The sequence below is a fragment of the Bemisia tabaci genome, chromosome 2 (assembly GCF_918797505.1).
Source record: "Bemisia tabaci chromosome 2, PGI_BMITA_v3".
Classification (NCBI taxonomy): domain Eukaryota; kingdom Metazoa; phylum Arthropoda; class Insecta; order Hemiptera; family Aleyrodidae; genus Bemisia; species Bemisia tabaci.
In genome coordinates, this window is record NC_092794.1 from 74,422,287 (window position 1) to 74,440,447 (window position 18,161).

The 18,161-nt window shown below is 38.2% G+C and overlaps 2 protein-coding genes across 4 annotated transcripts in view; one reads left to right on the plus strand and one right to left on the minus strand.

The window, feature by feature from the left end:
• LOC109035796 (uncharacterized) overlaps positions 1 to 18,161 on the plus strand; it is a 121,620-nt gene that overhangs the window by 35,821 nt on the left and 67,638 nt on the right. The window lies entirely within an intron of this gene.
• Positions 16,852 to 18,161, minus strand: part of LOC109035795 (uncharacterized) — a 125,055-nt gene continuing 123,745 nt past the window's right edge. For both annotated transcript variants that reach the window (XR_011899168.1, XM_072296256.1), the window contains one exon: positions 16,852 to 17,040. Coding sequence is in view for 1 of the 2 variants with exons in the window: in XM_072296256.1 (XP_072152357.1) it covers positions 17,020 to 17,040 (21 nt within the window). In the remaining variant the exon portion in view is untranslated. The remainder of the gene's footprint in view (positions 17,041 to 18,161) is intronic.

The following is an 18,161-nucleotide window of genomic DNA, read 5'->3' on the forward strand; positions in this document are numbered from 1 at the left end:
TTTCTAAAGTGAAATTTCATCCTCTTTCTAAACGGTTCTTATGAAATTTTGCGTCAGATCAACCCTGAAAGAGATATCGGCGAGAAATCATCGCGCGGCAAGCGTTCTCCCATAAGAACGCGTGTTAAACCGCGGCCGAGTTTCATCTACTAGTGTGACGTCACAGAATCGTAGTTACGGCCTCTCCATTCTCGTAGGCAACGGTCAAACTAGCGGAAAGCCCGTGACTGAAGTCACGGGTCTAGATGCTTCACCAAAAATTTAGTTACGGGGAGCATTAGGCCGATATTGTTTCGGGGATGATGCCACTATTCGACCACATGGGAGCTTATTTTGCCTGAGTGAGCTGCTATTTCACGACGATACCGCTATTCGACCACGCGGAAGCTCCTGTTGCCTACACTGAAATTGAGGGCGAAATGAAATGACGTTAATTTATCTTCTCCAGTTTGGTGAAATGCTATTTTTTAAAAACGTTCCAAGTACTCGTGCAATTTCATGATGAAACAGCTATTCCACTATTTCCACGTTCTTATTTTATTTCAATCTCCCTCTCACTGCTTTCTTCTTTTTACTTTTCATTTCTTCCGTCTGTTTGCTTCTCCCACTTTCATTATCTTCTTCTTCTCTCTAAATTTATTCTAGCATATTTTCTTTCACTCTTCTTGTTCTACACCATTCGTTGTTCTCCTTTTTCTTCATGGTCATCATCAGCATCAGCATCAGCATCAGCATCATAATCATCATCCTCATCTCTCTCTTTTAGTGTTCATGTGCTCGGACGGGAAGTAAAAAAAAATAAAAACAGCTTAATGAATAACAGTTAAGAGGAGCAACTACTTTACTGACAAACGCGATCCCGACATGACATAAAAACAAATTAGCAGACAGAGAACGTCTATTGCACGGACGATGATACCACTCTTCGACCCCGTGAGAGCTTGTGTTGCCTACACTAATCATTGAAGGCAAACTGTCATTTCACGACGACAATACCGCCATTCAACCACGTTAAAACTCGTGTTGCCTACCTTGAAATTTAAGGTGAACTGAAATGGCGTTACTGTAATCTTTTCCTGTTTGGTAAACACTTTTTTTTTTTTTTTAAGAGATCGGCAATCCACTTGATAAGTGTTCAGCACAATTTATGGTGAGAGGCTAAGAGCGTGAAGGGGGTCTTGGTCCGGTAGACAAAAAAAATGTAACATAACCTATAACCTACCAATGTGTGATTAGATTTTTTTTTTTTTTATTTTAATCTCAATTTATAAAACTCGACACATTTAATTTATTTAAAATTCAATTAATTTAAAATCAAATTCTTTGTCCGGCAAGGATGAATGTTACTGAATTAGGATGAACTTAGATTAAATGGGATAAATGCAGTTTCATGCTTATCAATCCTTTTGCATCTGGAAAATGCAGAAACTTGGTATTACGGACGTTTACGGTTGGATGCGAATGAAACTCTGGGTCCTGTTGGTTTTTGGTTCGACAAAACATGCCTCTTCCGCAATGTATTTCTGAAATGGCAAATACTTTCAAAATGGCAGTATGCGAATCCACCCGTAAACGTCCGTAATACCAAGTTTCCACCATTTTCCTCGCCATTTTGAAGTTATTCAGAATTTCAAAAAATCTGATGACAGATTCGTCTTTTTCATGCCGAAGTGTCCCCTGATAGCAAGTTTCATGCAAATTCACCGATAAGCAGCCTAATTTATTCTCTCGCCGCTCAAAGTCGCCATATTGACCGCCGTCATTTCGAAAAGGGCAAACATTTTCCGGAAAAATAATGCCAGAATCGTTTTTCTCGTTCCAAAAAACCTGTGAGAACCAAGTTTCATCCCAATCCATTGACAAAAACGGGGATTTAGATTTCCGATATTTTGAAATTTGACCGGCGGCCAGTTTGTCAAAAATCAAGAGTTTGACTTGCGGTTTGTGCCAAAAATTTTCTTTTTTAATTCTCTTTGAATTGATGTGACACAAAGAAGATGATGCAGTTTGAAAAAAAAAGTTGGGACCCGTAGCCCCTCTCCGGGGGGGGGGGGGGAGGGCAAAATGTTTGAGGGCCCTGAAAGTAGCTTACATTGATATTTGAACATTCCCGAAGATTTGTTTCAAAATATTAATTAGGTAAAATTTTAGAAGGGGTGGAAGGGACTTTTGGGACGCCCTGTATACTTGAAGATAGAATATAGGTGAGTTGAGTAGAAACAAAACGAACACATCAAACACAACAAACTCATTAAATACAACAGGCGCATCAAACACAACAAATATAGTAAACTCATCAAACTTGACAAACGCATTAAACACAACAGGCACATCAAACACAACAAACACATCAAACACATCAAGCACAAAAAATACAGCAAACTCATCAAACACGACAAAAACACATGAAACATCAAACACAACAAAAACATCAAACACAACAAATGCATCAAACACAACAAACGCATTAAACACATCAAACACAACAAACACAACAAACACAGCAAAATCTTCAAACACGATAAACATCCCTTTTATCCCGGTTAATATCAATACATCCCGTTTTATCCCTATCTATATCCAATATTACCCATATCTATCCTGATTTATTCTATCTATCCCGTTTCAAATTCATTATGCCACTTTCCCATCCTGTTTCATATCGGACAATTTATCAAAGATCGATGTATCGAAGGGTGGGATAACCCTACCTATCCTGTTTTATCCTTATCTTTACGGTTACACACTGATTATTCTCCTTTTCTCAAACTTCCTCCATTAAACTCAATTAATATCAATGTCGTTCCCCATCCCGTTTTACCCATGTCTATCATATTTTGTATCGAACTATATATCGAAGATCGATAGACATAACCCTGTTTTATCACTATTTATCCTGTTTAATTCTTATCCACCCCGTTTCACACTGATTATTCCCCTTTTCTTAAAATTCCTACCTTTTATCCCGGTAAATATCAACAAATTTCGTCTTATCCCCGTCTATCCTGCTTTATATCGAACGATATATCGAAGATCTATATACAATACAATATTTTATTCCTACGAATGAAACCCCAAAATATGATGGTAGGGGTGCAAGACATGCCATAAGAAAAAAAAAAATATATAAAAAAATAGTGGGGGGGGGGGGCTACTGGAGTTAGAAAAATGAGCTGGGAGGGGAGGGGTAGAATAAATGCTGGCAAAAAAATTAGAACTGACCTGGCAATGAAAGAAAAAAAAAGAAAAAAAAAGGAAGTATAAAATCCGTTGGCCGAGAAATGAAAATAAAACATCAGCTGATAGCAAACAAAGGTTACCAAGGAAACCAAGGAATGGAACTTTCATAAAAACAGTTTAGTGGAAAACAGCGTAAGTAGGGCACTTACGTTAATTACCGTTTATAAGTAAACGGTAAATGCGATTTAACCGAAAATCTATACAGTTCTTTATCAGATCAAAATGGACAAAATTTGAGACAGCTAACGTAAATCTAACGATAGTTATCGTGAACGAAAGAATTGCTGACATAGATCCGGTAACTATTATAGGTGGGATTATAAGTATGCTCAGGGCCGGATTTAGCTTTTTGCCGCCCCTGGGTCTGCAATATTTCGCCACTATATTGTCAACAGTATCCCCTCCTCCCCCTCCCCCTCTCCGCACTCCCAACTTCCCACGCCATCTCATCTTGCCCCCCCCCCCCCTCGTGCGCCGCCTAGGCGCGTGCGCGTAGCTGCTTCAAAATGCGCCGCGAATATATAAAATGGAATGGATGGATGAGACAAAAATAAAATGTGGAGACAAAGTTGAAGCTAGTGTAGCTCAATGTATTAGTTGCAATGTATTTTCGGAAGATCAGGTTAAAAAGTTTTTCTCCGGGTTTTCAGTTTAGCAAAGCTGTCAACCAGAGCATCAACGTCTAAATTGATTATCAAGTCTGCCTCGATGTTTAAAATTGCCGTGTTGTTTAGTATCACTCCAACGAACGATCATCCTAGCGCTCAAGGCCAGACCTAAGGGGCAGCAGCTTTGCCGCTCCCGTCAAGCGTCAACTCCCTTCCTTCATACATTTTGCCGCTCATCTTTTCACTTCGCTCCGTCTCTGTCTCCATTTTTTCCTTTTTTCTCGCTTTAACTTTCAATTAATCCAGTGCCAAAATTTGCCGCTATGGGCAAGTGCCCCAGTGCCCTATAGGTAAATCCGGCCCTGAGTATGCGCTCAGCACACCAGCACACACATCCCCTCTGTTTCTTAACTAAACATGTGCGCAAATTTGTTGAATTACACTGTGCACATCAACACCCTGCTAAAAATGAGTGTAATGTTAGCATATTGATAGCAATGTGCTAGTATTAAGTTGTCAAGCATAATACTGAGTAACGTAATGTTAGCAATATGTCGATACTATACCAGCTATATGTGAGAATTAAGTTCGTTAGTAATACACTAAATGATTATATCCTAGCCACATGTGTGTTATACGTTAAAATTAAGTTGGTCAGCATTATACTAGTATTACACTCAGCAGTGTAATGCTAACCATATACGAGTTATATGTTAGCATTATAAGCTGGTCAGCATTATATTAGTATTATACTCAGCAGTGTAATGCTTACCATATACGAGTTATCTTTTAGCATTAGCTTAGTCAGCAATAAACGAGTTTTATACTCAAAAAAGTAATGCTAAGCATATACGAGTTATATGTCAGCATTAAGTTGATCGAGTAGGTGGGTTTTACAATCCAGAGTCATAGTATAATAACTAGCTGACGAAGCTAGCGAAGCTATTTATTATTCTATGCCAGAGTGTTATACTACTTAGGGGTTATGTATGGGGTAGTGTTGTACAATGAGTTATGTATTGACATTAAATTATAGGTTCATATTAATAACTAAGGGGTGCAACGCGGCCCAAACCCCCAACGACGCTTCACGCCCTCTAAGGTCCGCTTCGCGAACCCCTCGTGGGTTAATGCAAATAGAGTAAGCTCATCCATAGGGACTAAGTATATCTTATCGGTTGCCAAAAGCGATTTTCCAAACTACGAAAGGAAATGAAATATATAGGTACAGGAAAATGGAAAATTAATAATAATTTCCCAGAATTATTGCGGAAAGTCAATGATAATGGCATTGATTCGATTTCTTGAGAAAGTCAATTATGCAGGTATTTTTCAAATCCTGTAAAATTAAGTTCATTCTGAAATTTCAGGGAAAATGAGTGTTTTCACTGGAATTACTTTTTCTATTTTTCTGTTACTGCTAAGGAGAATGCTGAGGCATTAAACAAATGGGCATAAAATAAAACTAAAAAAGCAAAGGCTCATTGTGCAAGGATGTTAGGAAAAATGACTTCTTCGCAAGAATGTAGGTAATCCTCAAATTAAAGAAACTGTCAGTAAAACCAACACTCTACCATTTTTCTTTAAATATAATTGTTAGCAGAAATATGAAGTAAAGAAGTCTTTTATTTTCTCATTAGAAAAAGGCATTGTGAACAAAAAAATTTACAATTTAAAATTCCATGTATTTAGAAAATATCAGCGTGCATATACTAATGGCAATAAAATACGAAATTTCTCTCATTGTAGGTATTAACTTTAATCCTTATCTAAATTATGATAGCACTCTGTAATGTACGAACGATCATTGCATTATTTCATGAGCGTACAATTGACATCAAATGACATCGATACGGAAACAAGAATTTTTTCAGCTTTATACTGCTGAGTGTATAACTGGTTCAGTGCCAGTGTAATTCTAGCATTACACTAATGAGTGTATAACTGTGTGATTAGTGTTTACCAGTCATTCCGTTTGTGTGCCGTGCGATTCCTGTTTTCTCTGGGCCCAAGCCTGCCTCGGATGAATGGTTTTTGTCTCGTTATTCTTCTCACTTGTTAAGGTGTTTATGATTTACTTCAAGAGATTTCACTTTTCTTTTAATATTTATACAGGGTGAGCGAAAAGTCCCCGACCCCCCCTCTAACTTTTGAACGAATTGAGCTAAGGAAATGAAACTTTGGGAATGTTCCTATTTCAAAGGGGACCATCTTTTGAGGGGGTCAAAATTTTGGTCCCCCCCCCCTCAGGGGGGGACAGGGGCCCCCCAACTTTTTTTTTTCAAACAGCAACCCCTATCTTGTGATACCTCATTCGAAAGAGCATAAAAAACTAAGAATTTTGGCGCAAAACGCAGATCAATATCTCAATTTTTGACCGAGTTATGATAGGTCAAAGGTCAAATTCGACCTATTTTAAAAAAATCATAACTCCGGTTCAAATTATCGTAAAGAAAAAAATAAAACGGGAAAATTTACCAAATTGTGTTCGCTTTTACGTAAAAATTTCAGAAATCACTTCGATTTAATTTTAAGGGGGGACTCGGACCCCCAAATACGTCAATTCAAAGGTCATTCAATTTTCCTGCGAAATAAGCCAATTTCCTCTGGATTTGCCTCCACATTATCTCAGTAAGGTCAAAATCAGGTGATTTAAGGTGATTAAATTTGACCGTTTAAATTTCGTTTTTTTAACTTTTCCCGAAATTTGGGGACTTGCCAACGTATTGTTGAACTGATTTTGACCTGACTGAGATAATGTGGAGGCAAATCCAGAGGAAATTGGCTTATTTCGCAGGAAAATTGAATGACCTTTGAATTGACGAATTTGGGGGTCCGAGTCCCCCCTTAAAATTAAATCGAAGTGATTTCTGAAATTTTTACGTAAAAGCGAACACAATTTGGTAAATTTTCCCGTTTTATTTTTTTCTTTACGATAATTTGAACCGGAGTTATGATTTTTTTAAAATAGGTCGAATTTGACCTTTGACCTATCATAACTCGGTCAAAAATTGAGATATTGATCTGCGTTTTGCGCCAAAATTCTTAGTTTTTTATGCTCTTTCGAATGAGGTATCACAAGATAGGGGTTGCTGTTTGAAAAAAAAAAGTTGGGGGGCCCCTGTCCCCCCCTGAGGGGGGGGGGACCAAAATTTTGACCCCCTCAAAAGATGGTCCCCTTTGAAATAGGAACATTCCCAAAGTTTCGACCCCCCCCCCCCCTCGGTTCACTTTGGGCCGATAAAGGGCCGATGTAAGCATTTGAAAGAACATGAGGGAATTGAATCACGTTACAAAAAATAAAAAAATAAATAAGTAAAAATAGATAGATAAAAAAATAAATACCTACCTAAGTAAAAAGAAAAAAATAAAAATAAATAAAAAATAAAATTGCCCACCACTAGAAAATATCGTACTTTAGTCTGCAGGCAATTCTGGGACAACTCTGGAACACTTTAAAATTAATATAGAGGGCACTGCAGTACAATCGGCCCCTGGGTACAAGTTCTCCTACTCTGGGAAGCTAAATGGTGCAACTATTCCCCCATGGTGCAACGACTCCGTCATGGTGCAACGACGCTTACTCCATATGCGCTCAAGTTGCAATAACTCTTACTTGAGGAAACTATATATATATATATATATATATATATATATATATATATATATATATATATATATATATCTCACGAGTTTCGCTGATTATTTTGAGGGCGATTCCATGTATATTTACAAATTTTTTTTAATAAGACAGTTTAATTTGTGTATATTATAAAACTTCATGTATATCTTCATTAGCTCATATTTCTTACATATTTTCAACATTAGTTTTTTATGCTCTTTCGAATGAGGTATCACAAGATAGGGGTTGCTGTTTGAAAAAAAAAAGTTGGGGGCCCCTGTCCCCCCCTGAGGGGGGGGGGGGACCAAAATTTTGACCCCCTCAAAAGATGGTCCCCTTTGAAATAGGAACATTCCCAAAGTTTCATTTCCTTAGCTCAATTCGTTCAAAAGTTAGAGGGGGGGTCGGGGACTTTTCGCTCACCCTGTATTTGATAAGTTAGAAGCGGTTAAAAGTTGCGCTCCCTTTTTCACAGCTTCATATCAATATACTTGGGCATACCCGAGAAATCTATTTCTACAATGGTTGCAATGGTGCCGTTAACAAATATGAACACGGCGAAAATCTTACCGCGGAGTAAGGACGGAAGGCGTCCCCGCCCCTCTCTCCTCGGCCTCAGCGCCACCCCCGCGGGGCTGTCCTTCAAAGGGCGGCAGCGCATTGTTATTTAGGGATAAGCAAGCCAGCATAATGCTAATGCGCACATAATTAGTGAATTTGAATACTTCTGAGTGTAGAATTAATATAATGCCAGTGTAATGCTAGCTTTATACTCGTGAGTGTATAACTTGCGTAATGCTAGCATAATGCAATTCTGTGTGCAAATCACATTATGCTAGCTATACACTCACGAGTGCAATGCTAGCATTACACTCATTTTTAGCAGTGTATCGGAATATGATCTAGGATTTTTTCTTTCGCACAGCAATTTCCCGGAAAAGTCAATTTTCCACGGAGAGCGAGCTTTTTTGTGATGTTTTTGACGGCTTCCCTGTTGTAAAAAGTTTCTTAAATTTCCCGAGATCTTTTTTGGGTCTGCCTTGATGAGTTATGATACATCTTCATCTTTTTCGATGCACATGCACTTGTAACTACAACGAAAAAAGTACCGTATTTAGCCTATGAAGGGCCGTTTGTAACTGAAGATACGAATGTTGAAAATATGTAAGAAATATGAGCTAATGAAAATATACATGAAGTTTTATAATATACACAAATTAAACTGTCTTATTAAAAAAAATTTGTAAATATACATGGAATCGCCCTCAAAATAATCAGCGAAACTCGTGAGATATATATATATATATATATATATATATATATATATATATATATATATAACGAGTTTCGCTGATTATTTTGAGGGCGATTCCATGTATATTTACACATTTTTTTATAAGACAGTTTAATTTGTGTATATTACAAAACTTCATGTATATCTTCATTAGCTCATATTTCTTACATATTTTATTATTCTATGACTCTGGATTGTAATACCCACCTACTCGATCAACTTAATGCTGACATATAACTCGTATATGCTTAGCATTACACTTTTGAGTATAATACTCGTTTATTGCTGACTAAGCTAATGCTAAAAGATAACTCGTATATGGTAAGCATTACACTGCTGAGTATAATACTAATATAACGCTGACCAGCTTATAATGCTAACATATAACTCGTATATGGTTAGCATTAGGTACACTGCTGAGTGTAATACTAGTATAATGCTGACCAACTTAATTTTAACATATAACACACATGTGGCTAGGATATAATCATTTAGTGTATCACTAACGAACTTAATTCTCACATATAGCTGGTATAGTATCGACATATTGCTAACATTACGTTACTCAGTATTATGCTTGACAACTTAATACTAGCACATTGCTATCAATATGCTAAGATTACACTCATTTTTAGCAGGAAAGCAGTTCGCAATTACGCAAGGATCGGTGTATTGCATATTGGAGAAATGTTTAAAATGTATCTTTCATTCATGTGGAATTTAGAAAAGCATAGATTAAGACTCGGAAAAATTAGCTTTATCGGAAAACTGGAAGGTGATGAAAAAAAAATCTAGGTCATATACGAATTTAACAGCTCAAAATACACGGCATTCACGCTTCCACGGGTCCAGAGAAATGTATTAAAAAAATGGCATTGATGACAAAAATAGTCTGATTTACGCGTTTTTCCGGGAAAAAGTGGCTCTTCTGGAAAACTGAGAGGTGATGGGCAAAAATGTAGAGGCCACTTTTGAACACTCAGCGGCTTAAAGTACATCGGAAAGGACGTATCTTGTACTCGAGAAAAATTTTACGGTCACATTATGCGGGGGACAGTAGTCCCAAAAATAGCAAAAAGTGCACATTTTCCGGGAAAATCGGCATTTCCGGAACATTGGAGAGTGATAGGAAGAAATATAGGTCATTTCCGAATTCAGCGCCTCAAAATAAAGAAGGATCACCTTATCTCGTACCGAGGATACTTGCGTCATTTTGTTTGTTTCACTGTGATATCCTACAGTAATGCGATGAACTTTATAGATGAAATGAAATTGCTGTATGTCACGGGTCTAATTTTGGTCACGCAGGGATGATGATGGTATCAAATTAATCGACTTAGGGATCCTTTTCCGGATCCGTCCAATGCGGCAAAGCTTTGACTTCAGTTTCTTCAAGCTTCTTAGAACAAAATGATCTGGACGGATCTAGTAGCGACCGAATTACACGGCAGTGAAGGGCGCCAACGACCCCATACGGATCACGCGCCGTGTGACGCGCACCGTCGCGGTTTAGTTAAATTGCTCTCGTGGGTTTGTTTTTCATCGCACAAATTCGGTTTTGATATCAAATTAAACCTAAATCAAGCCTACGTCTACTTTCAATAATGAAGCACTCATATTTATTCGCCCATTAGGCATTATCTAACTACAAAATTTTTGTATTTCTGGAAAATTTCTGTTTTTTCGGAAAATTTTGAAAAATTATCATGTTAACCCCAAAATTGTTTAGGGAGCTAGTTTTCCATGAGTATAATTACTTATAAGAGAAAATTGATTAAAATTGATCGCACAGCAACCGAGATACAGCGCATTGAAGGGTCGCGTCGGCCGTCTAGAGCGCCGAAACTGGTCCCCCATGGCGCAAAGCGCGCAACACTTACCTACTTAAATTGCTCTCACGCGCTTATTTATTATCGCACAAAAATCGTTGTGGTATCAAATCAAAGGTCAGGCAATTCTACGGCTCCGTCAGTCCGTCAGGGGAGGCAAAATATCCATTTTCTAGCCTGTCAAAAAGTTATTTGACCTTGAAATTTCCAAAAATTTGACAAATTTCAGTTTTTCCCAATTTAGAAAAAAATTTTAGACTAACAGGTAAATTGATAAGGAATAAAATTGTTCTCCTGAAAATAACCTTTCATTTAAAAAAGAGTTGATCAAAATCGGATCAATAGCAACCGAGGGACAGCGCTTTGAAGGAAAACCAAAATGGCGGACTTTAACGGCCATCTTGCTCCAGTCGCGGGTCTCAGAGTGTTTCCCCTTCCAGAATTACTCCTGGGAGTACCACCAATGAGCCCTGAAAGCGGCATATTCCAATCAAAAAGTGCAGGGTTTTTGCCATTTTTGGGTCGTAGTCAACGGACTAAATAGGAGCAAAATGCGCACACTTCTTGGACGGCACACACTGGATCGAAAGGTGCAAAAGGTCGGACATGGGGATGTCGCTAATTTTGGATCCGGGGTGGGCATGAAGTATTCCTAAGGATTCATAATATACGAACCTGGCATTTATTTTCAGTTCTTGTGCCCCCATTTTTTCCTAGAGCTCCTCAAATGTGGCGCATTCCGCTGTTCCTGAACTTGTCTCTCTCCGTCAAAATCTTCTCTACCCTTGTATTTTATTGTGAGATTAACCCATGTAAATTTTGATCCTCAAAACTTATTGTTGAGACTCAGAGGAACATTTTTCACTAGCCAGATTATCTCAAATCTGAAGGCTGCTACACTCCTCTAAAGTTACCCGCTTCGAAAAGATGAAAATTTAACTTTAAGCCAGCTTCTAAAAGTTTCTCCGCATTTCTCCGAAAAAGTAAGCATATGGCGTGTTTAAGTAGACTACCGAAAATGAATATCAGCCATAATTGCCTGCGAATGGCTGTGGATTTGCTAAATTTATCGATTTTTGTCCGAAAAGGCCAAACGGCGCGAGCGGGCGGTCAAAACCCAAGTAGCATGGATTGCAATTTCATTGCAATGGATTGTGAGTTGATTGCAATTTTTGCTTGTTGCCTATACGTTCATTTGAAGGCGCTTAAAAAGTTGCAATTTTATTGCAATAAGTTTGCAAGAAATGTAGATTATGCTTGTTGCCTAACCTTCTTTTTCAAGGCACTATAAAGACTGCAATTTTGGTGCAATCATGTTGTAACAAATTCACGCCATGTGCCTGGCATCCAATTCTCTAGTTGTTTTAAAGTTTTTTCGACTTAAATGTCTTACCTAACCCATATAGCCCAACATATTTTGAAAATATTGTCACCTTTATAAAATATTTTCATGGCAATATTGTAATTAAGATATTTTCAAAATGTTTTTAAAACATTTTAAAGGAATATTTTGAAAATGTTTACAAAAAATATTTTTAAAATAATTCAAAAATATTGCCTGTAAACATGCATATTAAAAATATTCCTTATGAAAGTTTTGAAAATATTTTAAAAATATTTTTTGAAAATATTTTTAAGTTCTCAAGTTAGTATGTGGTGTAATTTACACCGGTGTAAATTTAGTGTGAGTACCTATTACGTGATATCGAAAAAAAAATCAGACAAAAAAAATATGAAAAAAATAAATAACACGAAAAAAAATAAATAATAGGCAAAAGAAAGAAGCCTGAGAAAAACGGCGTTAATCAAATCTATGATGAATGTTGAGCCACGCACTGACGCAATGCATGCGATAACAGCCTTAACAGGCGTGATTTCAACCCTGCTCATCATCAGCTCCCTGTAGCTCAGTGGAAGAGTGCTCCGCTATGACATTCGCGGGTCGGGTTCAAGCCCACTCAAGGGCGTCCGGTATTTTATGCTGCTAAACGTCGTAGGACATTAGGTAAGCATGGGTTCGAATTATTATAATTTCCCCGGAAAATTTAGGGGTTGAAATTTAAAGGTCGTCAATATTGAAATTTCTTTGCAAAAAAAAATTGCAACTTTTTTACAATGAGGGGGTCAGATGTTGTAAAATAATTGCAATTTTCTTGCAAGAAAGTTGAAATCATCTGGAAATTTTATTTCATTTAAATTGCAATTTTTTCGTTGCAAAATGCTACTTGGGAATCAGTGCAAAAATGATTTTGTCACAGAACCTTGCTACCGGAGCGTACCATTACCTCCTTGCGCATCAGTAAATATGTGGAGATGAGGCAATGATGGGGATCGATCGCATTTCTTCAAAAACGCATTTAACTGGCACGTTAGTCCCATCGGGCGGAGAAAAGTGCCAACTGTGAATCTCCTGCCGCGATTGGACTTTCTGAAGTAGCAAAAGTTCGTCTTTACTTCCTAAGAAGATTATCGGTGGCGTAGGGATCTAAAAACTGCTCAACGATACTACAGTTCGAGTTCCAAATAGCTATGAGCCCACTTGTGTGTGTGTGTGTGTGTGTTTTTTTTTTTTTTTTTTTTTTTTTTTTTTTTTTTTTTTTTTTTTTATATATATATAGTTTCATTGCATATAAATTTCTCTGATGTTTTTTTTTTTTTTTATTCTCCCTGATTGCATAAGAAAGAGGTTGTTCCATCTGCCGTATGAGTTGGGCCCAGAATGGAAATTTTTCATTTTTTCAGGTATCAAAGTGTAGGTATGGTCTAAGGTGTCCGAAAATGGCCAACTTTTTGATCTGCCCCCCCCCCCCCCCCCGGGAGAGGAGGGATGGGGGTCCAATGAAAATCACTTTTTGGGCATAACTCGAGAACGGTTAAAGAAATGCACAAAACTTTTTTTAAAATGAAAGAGCATAATAAAAGCTTTCGTTTTATGTATTAGAAGTTAGTATTTAATCAATTTTTGAATAAGTTATGACCGATCAAAGATTTTGAAAAAGTAAAAAAATCGGTTTTTTTAATTTTAAAGGTACGGCGATCGTTCTCAGAAGCACAAAAAACTTCCAAAATAAAAGCCTTTGATCTTCTGGTTAAAATGAGACCTAGTTCAACGCAGGGAAATTATTCATTCCGGAGTTATGATTTTTTAAAGTTGCCGTGGCAGGGTCCGCGACCCACGGGGACCGCTTCCCCGAGTTCGAAATCGCGCCCGTCACGCAACTTTAATTGCAAAATCGAAAATTTTGCATACAACATGTATTGGAAGGTTTTAGGTGCTCAAATGTGGCCGAATTATTTTAATTATGCCCCCCCCCCCCCCTGGAGGTGGAGGGGGGGTGGTCCATTGAAAATCGATTTTGAGGACATAACTCAAAAACGGTTAAAGATAAAGCACCAAACTTTTTTTTAAATGAAAGAACATGAAAAGAGCTTACGGTTTGTGTACTGAAAGCCGCTGTTTTGTGCTTCTGAGTGATTCATGACCGATGTCGGCTCGACAGAGCCCGCACCTCGCGGGGACCACTTTCTTGGCTTACAATTGCGAGCCTCCCGCCGTCCCTGCGTATTTCCTAAAATCTCAACTGTTACGACTTTCGGTTCCTCGCGAGGGTTAGGCGTATTATTTCGTCCGAATCTATTAAAGGGAGTTACTGCACCTGCAAAAATGGTGCACGCATTGTAAACCCTTGTGCGCATATTGTTACACTTCTTTGGTACTTGTTTTACGGGCGATTTGAAAATAAACCCGCCCCCTTAGCATATCTCAACGACTGTTTTCCTTTGCGAAAGTGTGACTTTCAATTCTCGGAGAACGAGGACGAGGAAGAAAATGAGGATGAAGCAAGGAGTACCGACGATGAGCAGTGACATGATATCATGGCTTGGTGAGTTTCATTACTTTCAATTCTTCGAAATTACTTTCATTGATTTTTATGACTCATTGCCATTTTTTGATTGCTGCTTTCAATGCACAAACCGGAAGCTCTTTTCATGTTCTTTCATTTAAACAAAAATTGGTGCATTATCTTCAACCGTTCTTGAGTTATGTCCAAAAAATCGATTTTCAATGGACCCCCCCCCTCCCCCTCCAGGGGGGGAGGCATAATTAAAATAATTCGGCCACATTTGAGCACCTACAACCTTCCAATACATGTTGTATGCAAAATTTTCGATTTTGCAATTAAAGTTGCGTGACGGGCGCGATTTTGAACTCGGGGAGGGTCGCGGACCCTGCCGCGGCAACTTTAAAAAATCATAACTCCGGAATGAATAATTTCCCTGCGTTGAAATTGGTCTCATTTTAACCAGAAGATCAAAGGCTTTTAATTAGAAAGTTTTTTGTGCTTCTGAGAACGATCGCCGTACCATTAAAATTTAAAAAACCGATTTTTTTACTTTTTCTAGATTTTTGATTGGTCATAACTTATTCAAAAATTGATTAAATACTAACTTCTAATACATAAAATGAAAGCTTTTATTATGCTCTTTCATTTTAAAAAAAGTTTTGTGCATTTCTTTAACCGTTCTCGAGTTATGCCCAAAAAGTGATTTTCATTGGACCCCCATCCCCCCTCTCCTTGAGTACCTGTATAGGGAGAGTATGGACAGATCTGAAACTCCGAAAGTCCATCAGGCTTTCACCGATGCCTCCGCGAATAAAGTTAGGGCCCAAAAGGGCAGCCAACCTATGAATTTCGAATGTTCAAAGCGATTTACAAATACAATTGTTACAAACCGTCGTTTAGAAAGCATGTATTTGGCTTACTTTTTGCATAAATTTACTTATTTTTGCGAAAGAACGCATATTTATGTACATTCTTAGCCATCTTGGTTAGAATTGAAATCTGTAGGCTGGCAGTGAAATTTTGTGTGTTAGAAGTTGCTCAGAAGGGTGGCTGCACTTTTGGGCCCAAATCCCTCCATGAACCGATCTGTCCATACTCTCCCTATACAGGTACTCTACCCTCTCCTGGGGGGCCAGATCAAAAAGTTGGCCATTTTCGGACACCTTAGACCATACACTTTGATACCAGAAAAAATGAAAAATTTCTATTCTGGGCCCAACTTATATGGCAGATGGAACAACCTCTTATACCCTCATTTCATTTCCTTCCCCTCCCATTTTTCCCTTTTTTACAGCATCTGTGTCCATTTACAATTATTATTTCAAAATAGCTTTCCCCCAGTACCTATTCATTTGATGCTTCAAACGGAACCAATTTGTTTTATTAATGAAATTTCCGGCTAAATCAGGGGTTTTCCCAGGGAGGCAGCCTCTTGTCCCTTTCGAACTCTACTGTTGCCAGATAAGTATTGCTTTTTCAGCTCTTTTCCCAATTCAAATTCATGTAAAATATTCACATTTATCTCACAATCTGGCGACCTCTCGAGTGTCTTAGAAAAAGGTGGAACTGACTGGAAGGTAGAATCCTTCGAAACCCTACAACAAAACGGCCAAATCGGCCTAAACACGGAATCGTACGATTTTCTCAGGGATGATAGAGGGTCTTCCCAGACACTCAAAACTGGTCATATTTTTTGCCTAACCCCCAGGGAAAAGGGGGGGGATGGGGGGTCAAAGTCAAAACCTTTAAATTAGCATAACTTCTCAACGGTTTGTCGTAGAAAGATGATCTTGGTGTCAAAATTTCCAAAAATATGAGAGCTTTCAGAATATATGTATGAAATTAATAAAATTTTAAAATTTGACCCACTTTTTGGGCATTTTACAAGGCCCCCCCTTTCGTAAATTTTCGTTTTTTGAGATTTTCGGTTGTTCGGTTTGCTCGAATCAAAACAAAAACAATTTCAAATGAAAGAAGAGCGTTTAAGCTTTAAAACAAGCTCAAGATGATCTTGGGGAAACGATTAGAAGCGGAGATATAAGTCTTCAAAGTTGACGCGGCGCGCGGGAACCTTGTATGTTCCGAGTCTCAGGTCACCTGCGCGCCCCGGATTGCCTACAGGTTGCAAGTTTTTGTGTTTTTATGCTTCTGTAGGTCATTTTTAATGTAAATCATTCAATGAAGATAGTTGAATCAGAATTTTTTAATTTTACACAATGGGCCTTCGGCGAGGTACACCACATTAACGTCAAAAAATTTTAACTGCGTTTCAAATAGCCCCCTCAAGCATACCTGAGACTTGTTTTGAAGCTCAAAGCTCGTCTGCTTCTACAAGAAACTATTTGGCTTTACCAAGTGAGTTCCGTCAAGCGCTGTAGCTTATAGCTCAATTAAAAAATTTTAAAATTAGGGGTACCCCAAAATTTGGCATCAATGGGTTATAATTTCTAAATGGTTCAGTTCTGTATGGAGCATATGTATATTTGAACTGAGGGTCCATGGTTTCTTCTAAATTATTAGAGCACAATCGTCATCGTCAGCAAATGTTTAATGAGGTATGATGGACATAATGGTTGATACTCTAAGCCCCCTCTCGCTCCTCCTGTAAAATTAAAAAAATTCGATTATTCTATCTTCATTGAATGATTCACATTAAAAATGACCTACAGAAGCATAAAAATATAAAAACTTGCAACTTGCAGGCAATCCGGGGCGCGCAGGTGACCTTGAGACTCGGAACATACAAGGTTCCCGCGCGCCGCGTCAACTTTGAAGACTCATAACTCCGCTTCTAATCGTTTCCCCAAGATCATCTTGAGCTTGTTTTAAAGCTTAAACGCTCTACTTTCATTTAAAATTGTTTTTGTTTTGATTCGTGCAAACCAAACAACCGAAAATCTCAAAAAACGAAAATTTACGAAAGGGGGACCTTGTAAAATGCCCCAAAAGTGGGTCAAAATTTAAAATTGTATTAATTTCCTACATACATTCTGAAAGCTCTCATTTTTTTGAAAATTTTGACACCAAGATCATCTTTCTACGACAAACCGTTGAGAAGTTATGCTAATTTAAAGTTTTTGACTTTGACCCCCATCCCCCCCTTTTCCCTGGGGGTTAGGCAAAAAATATGACCAGTTTTGAGTGTCTGGGAAGACCCTCTATCATCCCTGAGAAAATCGTACGATTCCGTGTTTAGGCCGATTTGGCCGTTTTGTTGTAGGTTCCTTTATATTAATGATGACATCGGATCATGAACTATCCCCCTGGCGAGGCGTTGCGTTGTTCGTGCGACCAGTTCCCTCAATTCCTAAGAACAGCGGCGTGATAGGTACCCCTTAACTGCTGATAAATTATGAGCCCAGGTATACGGCTAGCTACCGGTAAACAGAACCGTATCATCAGTGGATTTGCATAGCGCACGGCGAGACGCGGCGACGCACAGTGTGGGCATGTAAGCATTTTCAGCTGCACCTAACCCTCACTTTGGATAAACGGGTTCCTTTAGTATTTAAGTTCCTTTGAATTCATTACCCACTATCTGAATATGTACGGAGTTTGCTTTGAGTCACACCATCCAGAAAACAGAGGGCAATTTCAAATACGTCCGTTTTTTTTTCGCCAAAAAATAGGTAACTTAAGTATGTGACAACAAAAAGAAAAAAAGAGACAACGTACAAAATAGAGAAGTCGTTATGTATTGAATCCGCATACGCAAATGTAGGT